The sequence below is a fragment of the Chaetodon trifascialis genome, chromosome 7, assembly GCF_039877785.1.
Source record: "Chaetodon trifascialis isolate fChaTrf1 chromosome 7, fChaTrf1.hap1, whole genome shotgun sequence".
NCBI classification, from domain to species: Eukaryota; Metazoa; Chordata; class Actinopteri; order Chaetodontiformes; family Chaetodontidae; genus Chaetodon; species Chaetodon trifascialis.
This window is the reverse complement of record NC_092062.1, coordinates 2,021,092-2,047,635: the sequence shown is the minus strand read 5'-3', so window position 1 is coordinate 2,047,635 and position 26,544 is coordinate 2,021,092. Positions and strand designations below refer to the sequence as shown.

The 26,544-nt window shown below is 41.9% G+C and overlaps 1 protein-coding gene across 2 annotated transcripts in view; it reads left to right on the top strand.

Annotated features, from left to right (window-relative positions):
* The first annotated feature begins 1,173 nt into the window (after positions 1–1,173).
* The window catches only part of tgfb2 (transforming growth factor, beta 2), a 121,803-nt gene continuing 96,432 nt past the window's right edge, over positions 1,174–26,544 (top strand). Inside the window, exon 1 of one of the 2 annotated variants that reach the window (XM_070966547.1) lies at positions 1,174–2,529. In XM_070966547.1, the coding sequence (XP_070822648.1) occupies positions 2,184–2,529 (346 nt within the window). In that variant the 5' untranslated portion in view covers positions 1,174–2,183. The remainder of the gene's footprint in view (positions 2,530–26,544) is intronic. The other variant, XM_070966548.1, reaches the window with a different exon arrangement.

The following is a 26,544-nucleotide window of genomic DNA, read 5'->3' as shown; positions in this document are numbered from 1 at the left end:
ATTCTGCTCCAACATACACTACAGCCAATCTGCATTCACTTTAATGATTAAGAACTAGTCACTGGCTAGTGACTGACCACATCACATGTGGTGATGTAGGCTCAGATGGTGTGAGGGTGGGGCAGATGAGGAACGGTCACTACAGTGGTTCCACACATTCTGTTAGATTCTCAGGCCCCCACTTAGTTGAAGCCTGAGTGAAATGAAAGTATTTTGAAGAACTTCAACTCTGATCACTGCAGCACATCAAATGATGACAGCCTCATTCAGTTTACATTCAGCTCCACCCAGAGGTGGCACCCCTCAGATTAATAACAGGAAAACTGAAGTGATGATCAGACTTGGGGAGTAGGAGAAGGTAACCGTTTACATATTCAAATATCCAGGAAACAAGTTTCAATATGATGGAGAAGCAAATAGCAAAACAATTTTATCAAGAATTAGAATTAAAGGTCGCTCATCAAAGACTCTAAATATTGTTGGGCATGACTGTCATTAAGTGTCACATTCCTGAGGTGATTTGACTCTTGGATACCTAGATACCAACAGGGCAAAATGGGCAACTGCCCTGGACGCCACATTTCCAGAGGCCCTTGAACATGCCAGGATTTCCGTTTCTCAGTTGGCCTGTTTTAACTAAATTGAAAAGTGAAGTAATAATATGTCTTATGTAAACACAATATCTACTGATGGGAATTTATGGTGGGCTGTGATTTATTAGCCTACCTGATCTTAATTCTTATCTCTTAATTTGTAATTGTTTAAGAAGATCCCTGTGTAAGAATCTAGTTCCAGTACTGTGCTTGCCTGTTGCCAATGCCTAAATCAATGTCTGTCTCATCAAATTAACACACATCACACCTGGGGCCAGATAAAGGCTAATAGGGGCTAGTAATAAAAAGCTCACAGTAAGTAGCCTATGTAATGTAATTAGAATCACATGACATAAAAAACACTAAGGAGACGAGGACACACTAGGGTTTTAAAACGAATTCAAAAGCTGAACTGAGTCTACAGGAACTGTACATGGAGGGCGTTTCAACTGTAGAAAACAGGATGGATGTTTCTCGCAACAGAAAATAATTCCAGATGCCTGTGGACGGGCTTTAGGACCCTGCTTGAAGGCGCACCAAGGGTAAATGGGCTATTAGCCGTTGCAGCGTCTGAGTGGGCACAGTGAGCACTCCTATTTACAAAAAATCGTCTCGTAACGTATCAGTGGAAGGGTCCCGATCTCCGGCGGTGATGAGCGTAACCTCAGTTTGAAGCGGGCGGAGGGGGAAGCTCGTGGTAACTTTAGTACCTTATAGATCTCCTACAAGCGGCCAATGCTGTCCGCTTGGCACGCGTAAAATAAGAGCCATTCCCCAACTAGATGGGGTGAGGGAAGACGCGTGAAAGCGCTCTACGGTCGCACCAAAGGCAAACCTTTTTCTTTTTTTCTGAACTACTTTTAAAGGAGGACCTTGTCATCGTGAAATCACGACTTCGTACTCCTTTTTGATTTCGCTTTAACGCGTCAGCTAAACTTGAAAAAGTTCGCACCTAGCGTCCCTTCTGAACGTCAGTGTCGAGTCGGAGTTCTGATGTTTTTGAACAACTTTCTGGTCTGTCTGGGGAATAAAAAGCAGTGAATCGCATTCCAGGACTCTGAAATCTGACAGTTAGAAAACTCGGAGCTCGGCCTGGTGTTGGGTGAGGTGCGGTTGGAGAGCTGCGAGCCGAACACTCATGCGGTGGAGGTGTTCTCAGTCCGGCAGGCTACACGACTGTGCGTCCCGCTCCGCTGACTATAACCCCTGAGCTGCTTTTAACGCGTTTTCATCCATGTATTTCAGAATCGTCTGATGTCCACGCGACCACCTCTGGCAACGTTAAGCTGGACATTTACGCACTCTTGCTGTGTGATTACGGGGAAAGATCCGTGCGATCGCTTCTGATCGGGGTCTCTTCTGTGCCGAGACAGTTGAATGGATTTTCAGGTACACTTTACTGAACGTGGGGAATTAGAACTGTACGACTTTCAAATACTGTTCGGGGTCACTTGGCTCATGTGCGTAAATGTTCTCCACTTTGATTTTTGTCCAGAAAATGCGTCTGCCTGCCGAAATTTAAGTATCCTTGGTGTATATTTTCCGAAATCAGTTTTTTTTATTTGAAATTTGAAGACACTGAAGGAGAAGATGAACCTGTGTATCGTAAGTCTTCTCCTCACTTTGGATTTAGCCACCGTGGCGCTCAGTTTGTCCACATGCAGTACGCTGGACATGGAGCAGTTCAAGAAGAAGCGTATCGAGGCCATCCGAGGGCAGATCCTGAGCAAACTGAAGCTCACCACCCCCCCTGACGATTTTCCAGAACCCGAGGAGGTGTCCCGGGACATTGTCGCCATTTACAACAGCACCCGGGACCTGCTGCAGGAGAAGGCGAACGAACGGGCGGCGACGTGTGAGCGGCAGCGTAGCGAGGAGGAGTATTACGCCAAGGAGGTTCACAAGATCGACATGCAGCCCTTCTACCCATCAGAGAGTGAGTATGTGTATGTTTTGCGTGTGGTTGCGCAAATCGTGAGTGTGTGTGCTCTCACATGTGAAAACCTAATGTGGTCCCCCGCCGATGTTGCGAGTCCCAGCTTCTGTACGTGGTCACGTGTGTTTGTGATTGTCTCGTAAAATCCGTCCCACCATGCTCTGCTGGGTGAGGGTCGGAGAAAACAGCCATATAGAGTGGGGAATTGGAGCTGAGCCGCAGTTCTTGGACATCAACAACTTCTCCTCCAAGTCAGAGTGCTGCAGGGTGCATGGCCATCGACAGTCAGTCCAACAAATTCTGCTGCAGATGTCAATCGCGCTAGTGCTTGGATTTTTTTTTCTGTATTTCACTCTCATGTCGATCAGGAGAAGATATGAAAAAGTCAGAAACTTCTACAACTTTTTGTCCTCAGTGGTATCGCTCCATGCAGAGAGTTTTTGGTTTCTTCACTCAGGTTTTGAGTTAGATGTCTCAAGAGTTCTGCTTCCTCCCCACTCATTGGACCTATTTTCTACTGTAATTATAATCATTTTAAAATATTAACTGTGGATTATCTAGAGTAACAGACACAGTGTTACTACATCAATGTTTTTGTTATTTGGTGAATTGACTCTTTAAGGCACATTCAGTCCCACTGTACTCACTTCAGTTGATCAAGTAACACCTTGAAAACTGTCACTTATCTGAAAGTCTGTAGTGTAATGTCACTATAAAGCTGCAGAGGAAACCTGGTATAGTAGTACACCAGCTGTTAAGCAGTAATCAGGACAAACTGGCCCTGCAGTCTGCTGCTCTGCCTCTCTCACTGCTTTCCTCTGTGGATAAACTTCACACAGGGTTTATGCATCACTGAAGAGCTAGTTATCATTCAGATTCTTTTTCTTTCTCTTATTGGTCATTTAACGTAAAAGCAGTTTTAAATTACAGCTTTAAAAGTAGGAAGGAGTGAACTAAACATGTGATGATACTGCTGTCAGATTTCCAAATGTAGTGTTGTTCTGAAGTCAGAAGGGAGACATCTTGACAGAGATAACTAGAGAAGACGAGCCGTTGTCCCTAGTATTGTGAGCAGTTAGGCAGAGACCACAGTTATACAAGATTTACCTTTGAACTCCATTTATAATGACTATGTTGTAATCATCTGAGTCATCATCTTGATAAATTGATAAATTCATTCAATAATTGATAAATTCATTGAAAATCATGTGAATCCACCTAAACTTAATTTACCCACATCTTTATTCGCAAGTTTGATCACCTTTTTAAGTCAGATTCTAGCAACCCAGAAAACTTGAGCATGTGGAACTTCTGAATCTGAATCTTTTTAGACACTTTTTGTTTTTGTGTAGATGTTCAAACTTATCAACGTGCCTAGGTCTGGCTTTCCTGGAATGCATTTTCAGCTCTAGGTGACCTGACAACATGCCGTTGATCTTCAGTGTTATTTGGCCATGTGGAAAGATTTTTATGTATAAAATTGGTGGATTGCGCCTTAAGTATTTACATTAGTGCTAGCCTTGAAGTATGCTTGAACTATATTGCAGGGATTTGCCCTTTACTACTCAAAAACCCCTGTGTGGAGTAGTGTACAAGGATGCGCAGCCTAAAAAACTCAGATTATCTCACAGATTGATTTAATATACATGCAAAGGATATGATAAAAAACTGTCAGTTTGTGTGTATATGGTGTGTGGATCTGCTAAAACCAGTTCTTTCATTTATGAATTAGAAACCACATACAGTTTACAGAGGAAGCCATGTTTGTGTAATAGTCCTTTAAGTAGAGGGTGTGGGTACAGTTCAGTCCTGACAGCTCCTGACCTTTGACCTCCCATGTGGAGAAGATGAATTTCTCCTACAGCAGATCAAAGAAATTCAGAAAAGGTATGGCTATAGAAACAAAATAATAATATTATGAAACTGATATGCCATTAACCCCAGTGTAGTTTTCCCCTTCACATCAGAAATGTGAACACATAAACAAAAAGCAAAAATAAATTAGCACACATTTGTATACCCTGAGGTGTATTTTGCATTAAATGTTATGCTTGGCCATGCCTCTTGTCTAAATAGCTTAAATATGAATAGATCAGGCCTGATGTCAGGTGCAGTCAGGAAAGCATTCACAGGGTATAAATAATACTGAGTCAACACACAGGGAGGAAAGAGGCCAGAATTGATTCCCATTCATGTGAACTGGTGACACTGGCCAGGTCCTCATCTGGAAACAGATGCTGACAGGAGAGAAATCAAGCAATTAACCTTTCATGTTTGGCTCTATTTATTTTGTCTCTTTTACTGCACTGTGAGCATGAGTTGCTGAATGTGAATATTACACGCCCCCCCCCACACACACACACACATACATACACACACACACACACACACACACACACACACACACAGGTTATCAGCCTTATTTGGTTGGGCACCAGGAAGTCCTCAGAGGCAGCAACATGGGGCACAATGGCCCTGGAAGCTTTAAAGAAATGCCGGGCAGCAGGGTGAGAAGGGTGAGGCGGTGTGGGGGTGTATATTGAAGGCGTTGGAGACAGTGTCCCAGGTCTCACAGTGATCTATTTAAACCCAGTTAGCTGTGAGGCATTGTGTGTATACCCTGCCTGCCACTAGCTCCATGGAAAATTCCAGTTGGAGAGACTCTCAGTTGCTGGGCTTTGGCCGGGTGGAAGGACCACCACCACCACCACCTCCCTCCCCCCAATCCTATTCCTTCCCATCCTGCTCCTTTGTCAGTCTATTGCCATTTACTTGCAGGAGCCCACATGGTTGCTAATAACTTTTAAGGTCTGTTTTACTGACATCGCAAGTTAAAGGGGAATTCAACCAATTTTACACACAAATGTTATGGGGGACTTCTACACTCCCATGAACAGAGTTGTACAGTTTCTTCTCTGACTCTGGGAGAACTTACTCAAGTCAAAATAACCCTCTGATGATGTCAGAGCGATGTCATGATGGTTATCTCGGTTTTATCACAGAAACTGGGGCACAGTATTTGAAAAATATGGGTGTTTACCAGAAACGTAGGATTGAATGAAAAAATTGTATATTGCGTCATGGGAAATGTAGGAACCAGCATTGTTTAAGCTTGATCTACACTTGGGACTAAAAGTCAAGATATTTTGACCATACTTTGACTCTCATGAGTCCTCCAACTTTATGGTAGTTTAATGATAAATTACTGGAGTACCCCTTTAATCATCTTATTCTCCTTAAAGAAATTGTTATCTACACTGAATGCTGAATTTGTTGGCTTCACTCAGTTTCTTACTTTTTGTGTTTCTCTTTTTGAGAAAAAAAATCTGCTGTCACTGCAAAAGATGAACACCAATCTCGCTGAACACAGATTTTTCAGATATTTAACACTTTGGACATGTTGAACACATTTCACTACTAGCTGAGTAAAACCTATTAACTTCAGTTTAAAATGTCAGTATGAAAATATGCCTGGAAAGTGGTGCTGTACAGGAATTCCTGGACAGAAAGCAAGAATAATGGTGTACTTCACGTGCCCTTTCACTTTTTGCTCTCTGTTGTGATTACAGTAGCTGGGAGAACCTTACCCCTACTCACAGCCTTAGTTAGACATTGTGAATATCATCAGTAGTTATAATTTCACGAAGATTTTCTTTAGGAGTATATGACCTTCACTGCTGCTTGAGTATGTGTGAATGGCTGTGTGTACTTCAGCTGTAAAAAGCAGTCTTAATAGTGTAGACCGGCCGACACAATGCTTCAATCTTTGTGTGTCTGTCATGGAACTGAGTGGACAGTATGCCTGTGTGTTATGGCCCGTGTACCCTATATCTGATTCCAAGTCTCTGGTAGGGCTGGGCGATAAAACGATAGCGATATGTCTTGTGATAGACACATCATCAATATCAATAAAAAATGCATTCGATAAAACATTCGATAATTTTTTTTTCTTTGTCGGAAGAAACCTGAAGTTGCGAAGCAAGGTTGGTTGCATGAACAAAGGCACTCGCTCTCAGGTAACTGAGCAACGTAGGGAGTAATCACTAATCAGTGAGAAACACGCTAACACAGCAATCATGTAACATTATCAATTTTGGTTGCGCCATCTCGTTGTCTCGTGTCTGATGCTTTGCGAGGAGTGAGATGAGAAATAGAAAGCAAGTCCTGCAGCGAGCAAAGAAATTGTTGATAAAACAGGGAAAGTCAGCTCGCCAGTATGGCAGTTTTTTGGATTTTATGTCAGACCGTAGTCAGACCAATGTGGTCTGTAACTTATGCAAGACTGACGTCCCCACCAAGACCGGTAACACCACAAACTTGTTTAACCACTTTAGCCGCGCTCACTCTTTAGAACGCAGCCGTATTCACCAACGTCCGCCAACCGCAGCACCACCGCACAAGCAGCAGACCACCATGCAGAGGTATCTGCTTCAGTGCCTGATGACAAATCATCTAAAAGGCATGAAGACATAATGGAGGCAGCGGCATATCATATAGCTAAAGACACGCTTCCACTTTTTTTTAAACACACTTGCAATAAAAATAGAATAGAATAGTTCATGTATGTTTAAAGTAATAAGAGTGACTAAACTTGTTCATATGTCTAGGCTGGTTTTATAGTTCAGTCAGTGTTACTGTGCTGTCTATCATGATTGTTTGTTTGTATGTTACAGATGTCAAGTCTACCTCAGTTTCTGCTATGTTTACAAAACACTGCACATATTTGAAAACATTTTATTCAGCAGAAGGTGAATCAGCTTGTGAACTTCCTGCACTAAACCTGCAGAAAAAAGTTCTCAGGTTTCTCTCAGTTTACATTTATTATTTGAATGTTTTCCATGGTTGTGTTGACATTTCCTTTCTGCCTTGATAGCTGAGGTGATTATAATCAGAGGAAGGTTCAATTTGAAATAAAAATGTTTAAATTGAATGTATTTTTCTCCTGGTCCTTATTTTATGTCATAAAAAATATCAATAATTATCGATATCGACCGATATAAAACACTTATATCGCAATAGAGTTTTCAGCCATATTGCCCAGCCCTAGTCTCTGGAAAGCTACTGTATAGAGCTCCAGCTTCCTCAACACTGACCTCACTGTGTGCCATCTCTACTCTGACTGGGTATCTATATAACACTGTCTACACGAGTGACTAGTTTTCTATTCACATTTACAGGATAATTTCTTCATTTGAATATGTATATATCTATGAAAGAAAAGAGAAATGAGGCAAGGCAAGGCAAATGTATTTGTATAGCACAATTCATACAGTAGGCAATTCAAAGTGCTTTACAGAAGCATAAAAATACATTAAAATCATACATTTCAAAGAAAGAAATTATAAGAGAATTGAAAAATAAAAATAAAATACAATTAAAGGAAAATTAAAAACAGAAGCCAGTAAAAGACAATAATTTAGCATTTAGAATGATTAAAATCATTGAGCAGATATATTTACTTTAAGTAAAAGCTGTAGCAAATAATAATGTTTTCAACCCTGATTTAAATGAGCTGACAGTTGGTGCAGACCTCAGGTGTGCAGGGAAAATGTTCCACAGGTGAGGAGCATAATAACTGAAAGCTGCTTCACTTTGTTTGGTTCTCATTCTGTGAACATACAATAATAGAATAAGAATAATAGAGTAATAATAATAGAATAATAGAGTTAATAAATCTAGAATATATTTTGGTCCTAGACCATTTAATGCTTTATAGACCAACAGTAAGATTTTAAAGTCTATTCTTTGACTCACAGGAAGCCAATGTAGTGATCTGAGGACTGGTGTGATATGGTTCATTTTTCTGGTGTTTGTAAGGACTCGTGCAGCAGCATTTTGAATCAGCTGTAGTTGCCTAATTTTTTTTTTGTTAGGCCAGTAAAGACTCCATTGCAATAGTCTAACCTACTGAAGATGAATGCATGAACAAGTTTGAGAAAATGAGCTCACATTCACACAGCAAATATTTATGACTGAGGGCAGTGTCATGTTTGTACCAAACTCTTATTGATCAACAGTATATGATTTGGGTTTTTTTGATGATGCAAATAATGTTGATTTTTCAAATAATATTTTCATTGGTATTTCCCATAGTACAGTACAGAAAACAGATGCATATCAAAAAACAAAAACAAACTGAATCTAAGGGATGAAAAAGAAACAGAGCATATTTAAAGAATGAAGCAGTAGCAAAACACACCTTATCACTAGCACTTAATGAGAGAGGCAGACGCCACATTATGGATTTTGTTGTTGGTCAGGTTTAGTGTCATACTGAGCAAGGTGGCTGCCAAATATCTGGAAAAAAAAAAAAAATCAAAGAAAGACTGGCCATCATGCCATGAGAGTTCAGTTAAGCAGGTCTTGAGCTGAAGCACAGTATTACTTTCTTTGCAATCACCGTTCAATACATAGTAGTGCTTTGCACTGAGACACTGTGGTGAAAGCCCAACAGTGTAGTCTCTGGATCAGGTTCAAACACACAGCCATATATCTCAGAGAACCATTTGAAAATGTCTTGAATATGACCAAAACTGATACAATTTTGAGCTTGTCCAGAAAAGGTGAGTCAGAGAGCCTCCTGCAGATTTACACTGATCACATCAAAATGAAATGGTAGGAGCAAATAGTATGTTTATACTGAATTGCAACAGTGGCTATGCTCAGTCGGAACATTCACAGTCCATGCAAGAAGTAATGTTCACTGTATATAGTGCAGTGTAAAAAAGGATACAATGGTATCACACCGGTGACTGGCAGCTGCGCCGGTGTGTCAGTCTTCACACTCCGTCTCACACTTGTAGTTCTTTTTATTGCTGAAGAATGACCATGACCATTCCCGAACTTTAATGAAATGCTTTTATATACCTGATCTTAACCGTATCATTAAGTCTTATTGTTTTGCTGAGCCAAATTCAACTAAATACACTTTGAAATGTATTCATATGAAATAAAATCGGTAAATTATTTCTTTCTGTTAAACTGAAATACGCAACACACAACAACACTTTGCAAGGCTACTTGTTATGTTTTTCAAATTTCCCGGAGCTTTCCTACTACCTGCTGCATGTTGGTGACATTAACCCGATACAAGCAGTTGCCTCTGCAATCTGTGCTTCGTCTTGTGGTGACCAGTGTTTATACCACTGATCATGTCTAGACGGCCTCAACAACTGTCAAATGTTGTGCACATACTGTATGTCCAATTTGAAGCTTCTACATAGCATAAGTTGCATATAAGCAAAATTCCTAGGAAAATATTATGGAAAACTTGTCATTATTTGTCTAACCTTCAATGACAGTTTTTGGTTTTGTATAGTATTTGTTGAGAGGCATGTTTTGCTCAAAGTGTCCTTCATACTCTAGCAGATATTGTTGACTTTCACAAACACACACACACACACACACACACACACACACACACACACACACACACACACACACACACAGAGATAGATGCTACTCAGAAAGTGTCAAAGTAGGAGGGTTGTGTTGTTCCTGTGGTATGCAGAGATCAGGAGTGTAATGGTGTGAAACGTCTTGATGAAGCAGATCCATCCTTGAAGGAAGACAGGCTGCTCAGCATGGCTCAACACACTCTGACTAGTCCCCTCTGATGAAATCTTTTTCACTGCCAGTGTTTGTCTTTAATGATGTGTAGCATCTGATTTACACTTCTGTTTGGTTTGGAAAGGTCCTGGAAACACACACAAATGCACGCACGCACGCACGCACGCACGCACGCACGCACGCACGCACATCACAGCACCAATCCTACAGCACTGTATCTGACAGTGACACATAGTGCCCACTGCTGTAAAAATCCTGTCAGAACACTAATAAGTTTGGCAAGGACTTCAAAAGCATTTAAAAACAGGCTTTTTGTTACAGGGAGTGAACATGGTGAGCCAGAGATTTACTGCTTATTTACAAAGCAAATGTGGACCACATGTTGCTCTCTGCTTTTATTTAGTGAGCTGAATTCAAAGGCAGTAATTAGCTCCCCATCAGGTAACAATTTACCACAATACACACATTTAACCTGTTAACCATACAGTATTTGTGTGAGGAAAATCACAGTAAATGCATTCTGTGAGAGTGAATGCCCCCTCAGATATCAGAGCTCTCAGGGGTAGCAAATGAAGGAGAATGAAATAATAGATCAGCTTGATCAATGAAAAAACTTAGTGCTGGCAATCTCATTGCAGAGTGAACTGTTGTTAGTTCAGGTATAACCTGTATGAAGAGACATTCCTGTGGTGTGTAAATTACCAAGGGGATTCAGGACAGTGTTGCTTGTTTCAGATCAGCCTCAACCAACCCTTTGAAGAGTTTGCTGGAAGGATGTGTCACTTTTTTAAGATGAAGCAGAAAGACTGAAAGTAGTAGTAGTAGTAGTAGTAGTAGTAGTAGTATTTCTTTGGACAGTTAATGCCATGTGTCTGCAAGTGTGTGTACTGCTCTGGCAAAGTGTGAGCTTTGGACAACAGCCCTCTGTTTGAATTCCACCCCAAACAAAAAAACATGACTAGGAACATACCTTGAGGCCAGTAATAAAGGAGTGCCATAGCTCCCAGTATTGATTCTAGTACCTCGACTCAGGTAAGCTGCCCCTACTGATTACTGTGACTGAATGTATATAGATGTAACTGATACTGGAAACATTTAATATTATAATGACGTTAAGAAACTGTATTTAATGTGTGAATAAGCCATGCCCTGATAAGATCAGTGTAGGTCCCAACACTGATAGAGCAGATTGCATTGGTGGGTCTGTAATTCTGTGTTTAGACATTTTCTTGTGTGAACCAATTTGCTTTGGACCATCTGCTGCGATTGAAGGCTCAGAAAAAAGTGTCAATATTCATTTTGATACTGTTTTGTCAAACTACTATTTCGAGAATGAAGTTTAATGCTAAACTAATCTGATGATGGACAAGTTCTTTTATGTCATATAGTATGTTCATATTCTTAGCGCAAAGACACATACATGTCATCCTTTCTTTGATTTAAATAAGTAGTTAATGATCAGCACACTGCACATTTGTGGCAAAGTATCTCATCAGCATGCACAAAATGAAAGCTTCCAATCTTACTAACGTTATAGCACGTGCAAGTTGCCTGGAAAGTCACATGAACTTTGCTTTCCACAATTATAGCTTACAGGTAGCAAGCAGATATATAATGCAATTGTCTTACAGGGATAACAGTACACAATGTCAGTGTGATAAAGGCCTGAACCAACAGAAGTGGAGCATCAAGAACAAACATATTAATGAGGTTCAGCATGGAATTTACTGCTTTTTTCTTGTGTGATGTCACAGTGTCAGGACATCCTGGCAAAAAGTGTGCGGAGTGAATGGTGAGAGTAGAGAATTGACAGGAAACAGTGGGAGAGAGAGATGCATACTAACTTGACACAAAGGTTTTTGGATGGACATGAACTGGGAACGCTGTGGTACATAGTGGACAGGTTAACCCATAAGCCACCAGGGCACCCTCAAATTTAACAATGTCTATTACCTGTTTTGAGATGTTGAGTAATAGTATAACTAACAGTAACACAGAGAGCTCTACTGTAAAGCACTGTAAAATGGAGAAGAGAAAGATGAGTGATGTTGTTGGCACTGTCAGGTGGGTGGTGTATCATCAATATAATCAAGTCGTGAAAGATAGTGATCTTGTAGTGTGTTGTAGCGTACCATGTCTCTTAGCCAAGTCAGTAAAAGAATATATTCACAGACTCATGACAAAGTACTGACATTATAGCAAACCCTACTTGCATAGGTGGTCACCCCAATGTCTTCTGGCGTTCGGAATCATCTGAAAGAATATATCTTTCACATGCCTTAGTTTTCTTCACAAGATGTATCAGGTCAGGAGTGTTAATCCTCCTTTCCAGAGTTTTGTTGTGAAAATGTTGTTACAGCTAGCAACAGTATCCATTCATCCCTCGTTCATAGCAGCCCTGCTATTGTAAGCTTCCCTTAGAAGCTAGCGGAAATCAACATTGTTTTATCAATTAGAGAAGCTAGAGGTACAATGTGTAAGGTTTTAAGTCGTAATAACAATAATTATGTAGGGGCCACCTCTTTGCTTGTTTTTTCATGAAGTAGATATTTGATGTAGGCCCCCTCTGAGAGACTAGAGGCCCCCACTCTTCTGGTGTTGTGTGTATTTGTGAAAGACTGTGTGACATAAAAAGAATATGGGGTGCGTGCAAGCGTGCGTGCGTGCAAGCGTACGTATGTGTGTGTGCGCGTGTGTCTGCGTGTAATGTTTTGAAGTGGAAAAGTAGGTATGGGCACATGGCTTTTTGTTAGTTTGCCTTGCTAACACTTTTGTTTGTGTTTGTGTGTTGAGCCACTGTGAATGTTGTTGAATCTGTGTGTGATTGATGGTGTTTAGTTGGGCTGGGTGAAACCTCTGGCTATTCTCCCCTGCACCTCTCTAAATAAACACAGTCTTGTGGTGGCTATTGGTTTGTGGAAAGAGACTTGTTAAAACGGCCAAATGAACACACACATGAACATACAAACACACATGGGGATCAGAAACGATTCAACACTGAGAGTAGGCCAAGACCTTTCTGATAAACAAAGATAAATTTTTTTCATCATTTCTATCAGTGAACCTGTAGTAGTATCATGCACTTATTCTATCAACCTATTATTGAAATCACTGACCCTTGCACCGCTTTGATGCATGACCAAACCAAAGTCTCGAATACTTCATCAAGTCATGTTGTTTTTACCAGACACAAAACAGCCGTTTGTGTAAGCAGGTTTTTACAACCCATATTTATGTCTATTGTTGTATTGTTGAAATAAAAAAACTATTTCTACAACCCTGATTCCAAAAAAAGTTTGGACACTATGTGAAACGTAAATAAAAACAGAATGCAATCATTTGAAAATGAGCTAGAAAATTGCCCTGTAGTAATATCCTATCGTGATACTATCACCTGTTACTAGTGACCCTGTTTATGGGGTTTTTTGGAGAATTCCACATCTTTCCCAGTCTTTTATTGCCCAAGTACCAACTCGTTTCAAATGTGTTGCTAGCATCAAGATTAGAATAAGCATGTATTTACAAAACTCAGTGAAGTCAAGTCTTTATACTGCTATCGATTGAGTATATGTCAAAAAGGAGTAGTAAATTACAGGTAGAGTGGCAGGATTTAAATTTAGGATGGGCCAAAGTAGTTTTGGCTTGACATGAAGATTATATAAATTAATAGTTTGCCTTCTTTTCAAACAGAAATGATTGATCATACTGCATAAGGGGTCTAGCACGCGTGGTTGATGATAACACAAGGGGGAGAGACACATTGTTCTGGCAATTCATAAATTTGCCTCAACAGAAATTATGCTTTCTACTATGCTTTCAAAGCAATACAGAGACAGTCAATTCAGGCAGGAATTTTCAGCTCTACCTTCCATCTTGCCTGTTGGAGCTGCCATTTCCAAAGGGCTAGAAGTGCTGGCAGTAGACGGAGGATAAACGACACACAGCCTTCAATCACATGGCATGCAGGAGCAACTCTCCCCAGGGTGACTTGGCCATTTATTGAAAATTGCACACCGGTGTGTAGCTCCACCCACTACAGGAAGTCGACAAGAACATTCACAACAATAAGATTCAACGCCCCCACTTGTTCTTGAGTCGAGTCCTTTTTTATTTATCTATTTACACACCAAAAACAAAACACACAAATTTGTCCATTCTTATTTCAATTACAGCCTTTGTTAAAATATCAGCCACCATTTCTGTTGTTGGACAGTAACGCAGAGTTATTTTTCCATCACTGAGTGCTGACCGGACAAAGTGATACTGGATGTCAATGTGTTTGCACCATTGGCGACAAACAGGGTTTTTAGAAAGAGCAATCGCACCTTGATTGTCCTCATAAATAGTCACTGGTGCATATTCACATCCATAGTCCATTCCATTCAGTAAGTTCACAAGATAAAAACTTTCTTGTGTAGCAGCTGCCAAAGCAATATAATCCTCTTCACATGTGGATAAAGCAACTGTGGGCTGCTTCTTAGACTTCCAGGAAATAATGGGCCCAGTCTCAGATAGACTAAAACAGTAACCAGTCATGCTTCGTCTGACATTCTGGTCTCCTGCCCAGTCTACATCACAATATGCCAGAAGTTTAAGATTTACATAATTTTTCTTGTAACATAATTCCTGCTTTACAGTCCCCTTTAGATATCTCAGCACATGCTTTGCTACAACCCAATGTTGTTCTTTTGGTTCAGCTAAGTATTGTGGCAACTTGCTAACAATAAGCTTCCAGTCCGGTCTAGTACTTGTCATCACATAGATCAAACTGCCAACCACATCACGGTACTTTTTAGGATCAACAGATTCACCTTCATTTTCAAACTTGATTTTGTTTTCACATGGGGTTGATCTTGGTTTGCAGTTAGTCATGCCAAATCTCTCCAAGATTTTTGTGATGTATCTTTTCTGGTTCATTTTCACCTCATCCTTGTTCTGTGTGAAATCAATGCCTAGGAAATGTTTGTTTTCCAAGATCTTTAGTTTTGAATTTAGCTGCCAACATTTCCTTCACACTTTTGGGTGTCTGACCATGACTTACTGCAAAGAGAAGATCATCAACCCAAATAATCAATATCACCAGCTCATTTCCAATTTGTTTACTGTAAACACAATAGTCAGCCGAGTTCTGCAAAAAAACATTTTCAATTAGGAAATCATGCAGCATTTTATTCCAGTTTCATCCTGACTGTTTCAGATCATACAGTGACTTGTTAAGCTTGCAGACTAATTTCTCTCCTGTCTTTGACTCCACCTCAAATCCTTCACGTTGTTCCATAAATACCTCACAATCAATGGGTGTATTTAGATATGCTGTTCTGACGTCCATTTGATGTAAATCTAAATCATATTGAGCTGCAAGCTGCATTAGAATATGTACAGATGTCATATCAGCATTTGGGGAAAAGGTCTCATTATAATCAATGCCAGCGACTTGACTATAGCCTTTTGCCACATATCTAGCCGTGTAGATTGTCTCAACTGGGTTTTCTTTTGCAGTATATACCCATCTGTCCCCCACTGTTTGTTTGCCCTCAGGTAATGTTGTTAGGGTAAAGGTATTATTCTCTATGAAAGAGTTTATTTCATCCTTCATAGCCTTAGCCCATAGCTCTGATTTTGATGAGCTCATAGCCTCTTTCAGTGTCCTGGGTACACCACATGCAACTCTATAGCAATATTCAATATCCATAAGTGCTTGATGATCGTCACATTTGACTTCATAATCATAGTCTGGCTGCATGGTGGCGCAGCAGGTAGTGCATGTGCCTCACAGCAAGAAGGTTGCCGGTTCAATCCCCGGGTCAGGCGGGGCCTTCCTGTGTGAAGTTTGCATGTTCTTCCCGTGCATGCGTGGGTTCTCTCCGGGTACTCCGGCTTCCTCCCACAGACCAAAAACATGCTCGTTAGGTTAATTGATGACTCTAAATTTTCCGTAGGTGTGAGTGTGAGTGTGAATGTTTGTTTGTCCTTGCATGTGGCCCTGCAATCGGCTGGCGACCGGTCCAGGGTGTACCCCGCCTCTCGCCCATTGTAGCTGGGATAGGCTCCAGCCCCCTGCAACCCCGAAAGGGATAGGCGGTATAGATGATGGATGGATGGATGAATCATAGTCTGGGTAATACTTAGGGGATCTCCTTTCTCTCTTAGGATAACGTGCACTGTGGTCACTTTCACCTAAGTTGGTATCTCTGTCACAAGTCTCAGTTTTTATCTCCTGTGAGATTACTTGTCAAATCCAGTTTTGGAAGCTGGGTTTCAGCTTTCCTCCTATGCAAAATGTGCTCGTTCATTTCTTCGTCAGTCTGAGTGTCACACTCATCAGTACTTCTTGTAATGAACTTTACCAGCCTACTCTTCAGTACTTTGCCTGTATCTGGATAGAGGACAAGATATGCAGGGCTATTTTTGTCATAACCAACAAAAATCCCTTTTTCACAACTATAGTCTAACATTTTCTTGACATATGTATATGCGTAACATTCAGACCCAAAAGGTTTCGTTTTTGAAAGTTCAGGCTTCTTTCCAATCAACATGCAATATGGGGTCTGCCCCACACGTCTGTTGTAACATCTATTGCGGATAATAGCCGCAGTCTGAACTGCATATGTCTGTAACTCTTTCAGCAGTTTACTCTCGATTAACATGCATCGTGCCATTTCAAGCAAAGTTCTCCTTTCATGATGGGGTGAAAAAGGGGCTTAAGTTTCATGTCTAATGGCATTTTTACTGGGCAATGACTGAGCTCTCTGTTCTGTTCCATTATCTGATCTTATACATTTGATGTTTCCATAAGGTGCAACATCAGCAATGAACTTCTCTGTACCTTTAACAGTATCACTCTTAGCTTTCAGGAAATAAGCAAAACAGCTCCTGAATAATCATCTGTAAAAGCTAAGGTATATCTGAAACCATCTTTACCTGCTGGTTCTACAGTCCAGCCAAATCTGCATGTACAAGTTCAAGTATACCTTTGGTCTTCTCATCAGGGTCTCTACTCCTACTCTGAGCAAATTTGCCCTTTATGCACACTTCACAGTTCAGATCAGACTACTCAGTTTTACCCTTAATTTTCATCCCAGCTGCAACACTCTCCAGCTTTAACACATCATCATGGTTACAGTGGCCTAAAATTTCATGCCACGCTTGAAAATCATAGCAGGTATTACATTCATCAATCTCATCTGTAACCGTATTTATATACAACAGTCTGTCATAAATGTGAATATCAAAAGCCGTATTTTTATGGATGAGCCGATTCTGTCCTTCTTTAAAGATGACTCCTTGGGCAGTAGCAGCATTGACTGAAAAAATGTCTTGTGAAAATGATGGCACATATACCGCATCCACCAACATCATCTCCACAATTCGGCCCTCACTGTCTCTCAGGCGGACCTTGGCTGTGCCCTTCTTCAGTGCGATGCCACTGGCCCTCACCCCATCAGCCAACTCCAAAACATGGCTCGGAGGCTTAAAACTCGAATCAAAGTTCTTGAATTTTGCGGTGTCCATCATGATGTGCTTCATTGCTCCTGAGTTGACCATAAGACCCTTCACCTTCACTCCGCAGATGGGGGCGTCATCTACCTGTTCCACCTTGAAAGCGAACGTGTGGTCCTCCTCATCCACGGCTTGCTTCACCTTGTCATGTCTTTTTCACCGACAGTTTGCATCCTTGTGCGTGGAGCTCTTACAGAAGCTACACCACTGTCTCGGCTCTCTATGCTCGCCCGGGGCTGACGTACACTCCAGGGCCCTGTGCCCTCTCTGGCCGCAGTTGTAACAGGTGAGTTTCATACTCCATTGGTCTCTTCCTCTCACTTTCATCATGCTGTCTTCAGCCGAGCTAGCAGCACTACACAGCGACTTCTCCTTGCTCTCATAGCTCCTCAGCTTCGTTTTAAACTCGGCAAAGGTTAACTTCTCATCACTGTGTAATGTGAACAGAGAATGGTTTAAACACATCAGGCAGGTCTTTTAAAATCATTGCAATCGGTAAGCCTTCACTCAAAGTTTCTCCCTCATTACACAGCGCTGTAATAGCAGTCACTGCACGGATAATATAGTCCGTGACGCTCTCATTAACACCTTTCTGAAGAAAAGTCAACCCCGTATACAGACTAATTACTTGTGGCTCCCCCGTACCAGCGTAGTGGTCTCATAACAAGAGAAAGGCTCTTATCATCCAAGAGTTGAATTAGTTCTACATATGCCTCTTCATTTTTACTGGCATCTTCTTCCGCGTCCTCATCGGGTGGTTCCTTCAATAATACAGTGCTTTTTAGATCGAGCAGATGCAAGTGGGCCAAAAACTTAGTTTCCCACAATTCGTAGGTCTTTTCATCTCTGTCAAAACATAAACGGTTCCATTGGCTTCCAAACTTCCTGGGCCCATAACCTGTCTGAGCTGCCATTTCCAAAGGGCTAGAAGTGCCGGCAGTAGACGGAGGATAAACGACACACAGCCTTCAATCACATGGCATGCAGGAGCAACTCTCCCCAGGGTGACTTGGCCATTTATTGAAAATTGCAAACCGGTGTGTAGCTCCACCCACAGCAGGAAGTTGACAAGAACATTCACAACAATAAGATTCAACATTGCCTACAGTGTTTTTTAGGTTCTAGTTTCAATTGGAAATGCATTTGCAGGCAACGTAAAATTACCTGTTGTGATTCCTTGATTATTACATGACAGTACCCTAATAAAAATTGTCTTTTACTGTTTTTACATGTAAAAGTAAAATATGTTTTCCTAGTCATTTAGGATGGGCCAGTTGGGCAGACCCAGGCCTGTGAGGCCCACCCACAACACCGTGCCTGGCAAATGATCACTTTCTATTTAATTTATGTATGGTTTACACAACATCCCAACTTTTTTGGAATCAGGGTCCCCAGGAACACCCTGGGTTCCATCACAGAGAAATGGGGCAAGCCAATCAAAGTCAGTGTCCTTGTAATGAAATGAAAAAAAAAAAAAAGTGATTGTGAAGTTTCACATCTTCACACCAGGCCATCCTTGTGTGAGGTGGACATGATTGAAAGGTGGCTTTATATCTTATCATGTTCATCTGTTGGCTGGCCCCTTTATTACAAAAACACTTTGGTCCAAAATTAGATATGTCTAACACTACAGGTCAGATTGCTGTTATATTTAAAAGTATAATGAACCCTTACCAAAGTGTTATGTGTGTGTTTAGACCCAGGGCAGGAATTTCACTGGGGTCTGTTGTGGCCCCTCTGTCTGGCCTTGATGCCTGTCTAAAAATTGGATCCCCATTGGCCACCATGGCCTTGGTGCCCTGCTCTTTGCTTGTTTTTTCTTTCCCAGGATTTCCCCTCCAGATCTAACTCAAAGGCATTGCAATTGCTGACATTTTCGACAAAAGGGTTGAAACATGGAGCAACTGCTTTGGATACCAAGTGTGAGCATGTTATGCACAGCCCTCAAGTATGAAGGCAATGGGGGAATTATGCATTCATAATTTCTGTAAGATCAAGGTAAGCGATGAATGCCATTATTTGTGAGGCATGATGAAAGCTAGGGTATCTTACATTATGGCACACCGGTATTGACTGATCCATATACATATACATATACAGCAGACATTCACTCTGGATTCAGAGGCATCTTCACTCAATTCTTCTTCAAAAAACTTCACACAAATGGTTGGTTCTATGACAGAGGATAATGGACAAAATTAAGAGGCCATATCCTGGCCGAATAGGTTCCACCACAATCCTCATCCTCATCCTCGTCATCCACCGCTTATCCGGAGTGGGGTCGCGGGGGCAACAGCTCCAGCAGGAGACCCCAAACTTCCCTTTCTCGGGCCACATTAAAGGTGACATATTATTCAATTCAATTCAATTCAATTCAATTTTATTTGTATAGCGCCAAATCACAACAGAAGTTGTCTCAGGACACTTTCCATATAGAGCTGGTACAGACCAAGCTCTTTTATCTACAAAGAAACCAACAATTCCCCCATGAGCAAGCACTTGGCGACAGTGGCGAGGAAAAACTTCCTTTTAACAGGCAGAAACCTCGAGCAGAACCAGACTCTGGGTGGGCGGCCATCTGCCTCGACCGGTTGGGTGAGAGAGGAAGAGCAAGAGAGGGAGAGTGAGACAGACGGACGGACGGACGGACGGACAGACAGACAGACAGAAAAGCAGTCAGAGAGAGAGAGACAGAGACAGAGACAGAGACAGAGAGACAGACACGCAGTCACAGTAACAGTGACAGTGGATGTAATAATAGCAGTAGCAGTTGCAGTGGATGTCAGGCAGGGCCAAGGCAGGAGATGCAGCTGAAATCCACAATCCAGATTCAGCCACTGTCCATGGGAACCTGCAAGACGACAAAGCACAGAGACTCCGGGGAAGGAGCTAAGTTAGTAACACGCCGTGGTAGGACATGAGAGCGTGCGGATGGAGAGGGACAGAAGGACGGAGGAGCTCGGTGTATCTTTGGATGTCCCCCGACAGTCTAATCCTATAGCAGCATAACTAGGGGCTGGTCCAGGACAAGCCTGAGCCAGCCCTAACTATAAGCTTTATCAAAAAGGAAAGTTTTAAGCCTACTCTTAAATGTAGAGACAGTGTCTGCCTCCCGGACAAAGACTGGAAGATGGTTCCACAGGAGAGGAGCTTGATAGCTAAATGCTCTGACTCCTGTTCTGCTTTTTGAGACTTTAGGAACCGTAAGTAGACCTGCATTCTGGGAACGCAGTGTTCGAGTAGGGCAATAAGGTACTATGAGCTCTTTAAGATAAGAAGGTGCCTGGCCATTTATGGCTTTGTAAGTAAGGAGGAGAATTTTAAACTCTATTCTAAACTTTACAGGGAGCCGGTGCAAAGTGGCGAGTATTGGAGAAATATGATCTCGCTTCCTGGTTTTTGTCAGAACACGTGCTGCAGCGTTCTGGAGCAACTGGAGAATATTCAGCAACGAATTTGGGCAGCCTGATAGTAAAGAATTGCAATAATCCAGCCTGGAAGTTACAAATGCATGGACTAGTTTTTCTGCATCATTTTGAGATAAAATATGCCTGATTTTTGCGATATTACGTAGGTGAAAAAAGGCAGTCCTTGAAATTTGTTTTACATGGGAGTGAAAGGACATGTCTTGGTCAAAGATAACTCCCAGATTCTTTACAGTGGTGCTGGAGGCCAGCGCAATGCCATCCATAACTGCTATGTCATCAGAAAGTGACCTTCTAAGATGTTTAGGGCCTACTAATATAACTTCAGTTTTGTTCGAGTTTAGCATCAGAAAATTGCAGGTCATCCAGGTCTTTATGTCATGAAGACATGCTTGTAGTCTAGTTAACTGACTGGTTTCTTCCGGTTTCATTGATAAATATAGCTGGGTATCATCTGCATAGCAATGAAAATTTATTGAGTGCTTCCTGATAATCTTACCTAAAGGAAGCATATATAAGGTGAATAGAATTGGTCCAAGCACAGAACCCTGCGGAACTCCATAGCTGACTTTAGTGAGCACAGAGGAGTCGTCATTAACGCGTACAAACTGAGAGCGATCTGACAAGTAGGATTTAAACCAGCTTAGCGCAGTTCCCTTAATGCCAATGAAATGTTCCAGTGTCTGCAATAGGATGCCATGGTCAATGGTGTCAAATGCAGCACTAAGATCCAGTAAGACTAGTACAGAGACAAATCCTTTATCAGATGCAATTAGAAGGTCATTTGTAACTTTAACCAGTGCTGTCTCTGTGCTATGATGCACTCTAAATTCTGACTGGAAATCCTCGAATAAACTATTATTGTTTAGAAAGTCGCACAGCTGATTGGCAACTGCTTTCTCAAGAGTTTTTGAGAGAAAGGGAAGGTTGGATATCGGTCTATAGTTGGCTAAAACCCCTGGATCAAGAGTAGGCTTTTTCAGTAGCGGTTTTATCACAGCTACTTTAAAGGACTGTGGTACGTAGCCTGTTGATAAAGAGAGATTGATCATGTCTAAAACTGAAGAGTCAATTAGAGGTAATACTTCTTTAAACAGCTTAGTCGGGATAGGATCTAAAATACAGGTAGATGATTTTGATAATGAAATTATTGAAATTAGTTGGTGAAGGTCAACAGGAGTAAAACAGTCTAAAACTGCGACAGACTGAGTAACAGTTTCTACGATTTCTGCGTTTGAAGACAAAACAGTACCTGTTAACTGCAGGAGTCGATGAATTCTGTCTCTAATAGTTAGAATTTTATCATTAAAGAAGCTCATGAAGTCATTACTGTTCAGAGCTAAAGGAATACATGGTTCAACAGAATTATGGCTCTCTGTCAGCCTGGCTACAGTGCTGAAGAGAAACCTGGGATTGTTCTTATTTTCCTCTATTAGTGCAGAGTAATAGGCTGCCCTGGCACTGCGGAGGGCTTTCCTGTATATTTTAAGACTGTCTTGCCAGGCGGACCGAAATTCTTCCAAATTGGTAGAACGCCATTTCCTTTCTATTTTCCGTGAAGTTTGCTTTAATTTGCGGGTTTGTGGAGTATACCATGGAGCTAACCTCCTATGTTTAATTTTCTTCTTTTTTAGGGGAGCAACAGAGTCAAGTGTCATACGCAACGATCCTGTAGCACTATCAACCAGGAAGTCAATCTGGGAGGGACTAACGTTAGCATAAGACTCCTCTGTTGTATTGAAACATGGCATTGAATTAAATACTGATGGGATCATATCCTTAAATTTAGCTACAGCACTATCAGACAGGAGTCTGGTATAAGAATTTTTGCCTACTGGCTGGTAGTCTGGTAATATGAATTGGAAAGTTATTAAATGATGGTCTGATAAAAGAGGATTCTGTGAGGAGACTATTAAGTCTTCGATTTCAACGCCATATGTCAGAACAAGGTCGAGGGTGTGGTTAAAACAGTGAGTCGGTTCATGTACATTCTGGCGGAAGCCAACTGAGTCTAATACTGAGATAAACGCAGTGCTAAGGCTGTCATTATCAACGTCGACATGTACATTAAAGTCACCTACAATAATTACTTTATCTGCTTCAAGAACTAAACTTGATAGAAACTCCGAGAACTCAGCTATAAATTCGGAGTAAGGACCAGGAGAGCGGTATACTACAACAAATAAAAGTGGCTGCACTGTTTTCCATTTCTCATGAGAAAGAGTGAGAACAAGGCTTTCAAATGAGTTATAGTCAAGTTTAGGTTTAGGGTTGATCAAAAGGCTTGAGTCAAAAATGGCTGCAACTCCACCTCCTCTGCCGCTGCCTCGAGGAATGTGGATATTAATATGGCTCGGAGGAGTAGCTTCATTTAGGCTCACATACTCTTCAGGACACAGCCAGGTTTCAGTCAGACAAAATAAATCAATATTATGGTCTGATATTAACTCATTTACTAGAACAGCTTTAGAGGACAGAGATCTGATGTTAAGGAGTCCACATTTAATTCTCCTATCTTGTTGTACTATTGCAGAGGTTGTTCTAATTTTAATTAGATTCTTATGTTTAACTCCTCTTCTCTGTACTTTTGGTTTACTTAGTTTACGTGGTCGGGGGGCAGACACAGTCTCTATGGAGTGTTGGGTGGGTAACTGCTCTAATGGAGGCGCAGAGAAGCGTGTAGGACTGCAGCTCTGCCTCCTGGTCTCAACTCTGAGTTGTCAGGGGTTAGGTTCATAAATAAAATCGGTCAGATTTCTAGAGATGAGAGCTGCTCCCTCCAAAGTGGGATGGATGCTGTCTCTCCTAATCAGACCAGGTCTTCCCCAGAAAGTCTGCCAATTATCAATGAAGCCCACACCGTTTGCTGGACACCACCTCGACAGCCAGCGATTGAACGATGACATGCGGCTAAACATATCATCACTGGTCAGATTTGGCAGGGGTCCAGAGAAAACTACGGAGTCCGACATCGTTTTAGCATATGTACACACCGATTCCACATTAATTTTAGTGACCTCCGATTGGCGTAACTGGGTGTCATTACCGCCGACGTGAATAACAATCTTACGGTATTTACGCTTATCCTTAGCCAGCAGTTTCAAATTTGATTCGACGTCGCCCGCTCTGGCCCCCGGCAGGCATTTGACTATGGTCGCTGGTGTCGCTAACTTCACATTTCTCAAAATGGAGCTGCCAATAATCAGAGTTGGTTTCTCAGCGGGTGTGTCGCCGAGCGGGGAGAACCTGTTAGAAACATGAAGCGGTTGGTGGTGACCCGTGGACTTCAGCTTGGGACTATGCTTCCTTCGAACAGTCACCCAGCCTCCCTGGTTTCCCGGCTACTCGGGAGCTGTCGAGGGACGGCTAGCCGGAGCTGCACTTGGTCGGTCCGCACCGACTACGGGGGCCTGGCTAACTATAGCTAATGGTTTTGTTTCCATGGTGCGGAGCCGAGCTTCCAATTCACTAAGCCTCGCCTCCAACTCACCAAATAAACTACATTTATTACACGTACCAGTATCACTAAAGGAGGCAGAGGAGTAGCTAAACATGTGACACACCAAGCAGGAGAGAGCTGGAGAGGGACTGGGAGAAGCCATCGCTAGCTGCTAGGCTAAGTTGGTATAACTAGCAGAGCAGACAAGCGCGTAGACAAATAAAATTGACGGTCGCTAAATAAACAGACTTATGAGTGCTTGAGCAGAACTAATGTTACTCTAGAGCGCGGATAAAAGGCCGCTGTAACAAAACACAGAGCAAATTACACTCAGAGGAACAAGAGCGACAAACGCACACTACCCGTAAGGCAGCAACCAGAAACAGGAAGTGAGACGATACGCTTACCTCAGCACGTACTCCACACAGATGCTGTTCTCTGTGAGCATATTATGAAGCTTTTTCAATAAGTTACATAGGTCTATGATTTCCATAAAACATGTTTCTGAAGCTGTTTGCTGGAAATAGCTTTCAGGAAAAGATTCTCACCTCCCTCTATTTCCCTCTGTTTCAGTCCCTCAGAATGTGCTGTTTCTGATGTCTGTAGCTCTAAATGCAAATGAGCTGCTGCTGTCCCACCCATGATACCATGATAATGGGGAGAGCGTAGACTCACGTAGCACTACATATGCGAAAGTAGCAGACATGGTGGCAGTAAACAGACCGAGTTCTTCAGTAGTTCAACCATACATGTTCGAACCTGAATTGGATCCTGAAGGAGGAGGGGATTCTACAGGACCTCAAAGAATTCAGCACGATGCTTCTGAAAGGTTAGTCTAAAAACGTCTTTCTATATTTTCTCTTCAGTACGAGCACTGCCTGTACAGGAGGCAGCGTGAGAGGCCCGCAGTTCAGACAGTCAATGCTCACGCTAGGAAGCACCAATCCTAACTTAAAGTATACCAGAATGACGGGGAGAAACTCAGCTAAAAGCCTCTAACAAGCATTGGCACCCAAACAAAACATTATTCATACCCCAAGAAATTATATGGGCATGTGACGAAAACACAGAAATAGCGTATGTCCACTTTAGCGCGTCTGCTGATTTCACCATGTCACACAAACCACACAAGCCTGGTATCATATGAAAGCAGAGTTCGAAGGTCCTGGTTGTTTACATAAAGAGGAGGGGGTTTCTAGCAATCACTGGGTTGCTGAGACTGCACTGTTTCAGCACTCTGTCTCATTTACACATGCATGGTCAGAGCACGCACACACTGCTGAGCAGCACTACTGACCATTCACCTCAGGCTGAGGAAAAGTAGCTAGCTAGAGCACACACATTCAAACGCCAACAGCTGCATGCAGCGTAACAAAGGATCACTCATAAATAAACTCCAGAGAAGAAACGCTTGGAGTGTAAATTGTGCTGGGATGTAGCAGTCTCAACCATACATTGTTTTTCCCTGGGCTTTTCTAAATTTCCAAATGCATTATTTTCTCAAATCCCTGAAGCTTAGACTCTGCGAAGTGTCTGTGTATGTATCGCTTGACCGACCGGTTCTGTTTGCATATGGAGGCCGTGCTGATTGCTAACTAGAAACTAGCGTTTAGCATTAGCTTGTGCTATGTGGCAAAACACTTCTTGCTTAGTTCGTGTAAAACTGCAAAATGAACACAGCTTAATATTTGTAAATGCTGGCATCTCCCTGGAACATGTATTAAATCATTTGCAAGATCAGAAACGTGATGTACCAAAAGCTACGGTAGTACTGAGCTAACATTTGATGGCTGAAGTCGTAGTCGCAAAGGTAGTGGTTAGCCTTACATTGTTCTCAATGGCAAAACACACATGCTACAGCACGCAAGAGTTGGCGCTCATCTACAACAGAAACACACAGCTAATTATTTGTATACTTACATGTCCTTCCTATGCACGTATTCCACACAAAGCTGGAAGTGAGCCCTCCTGTAGAGAAAGTTTCCCGGCTAATCCTGCCTCGTACTGACCAAGGTTGGAGAAACAGTCAGCCTCAAAGTGGTTAGCACACACCAACAGGTTTTTGCCAACTGTAGTGGGGAC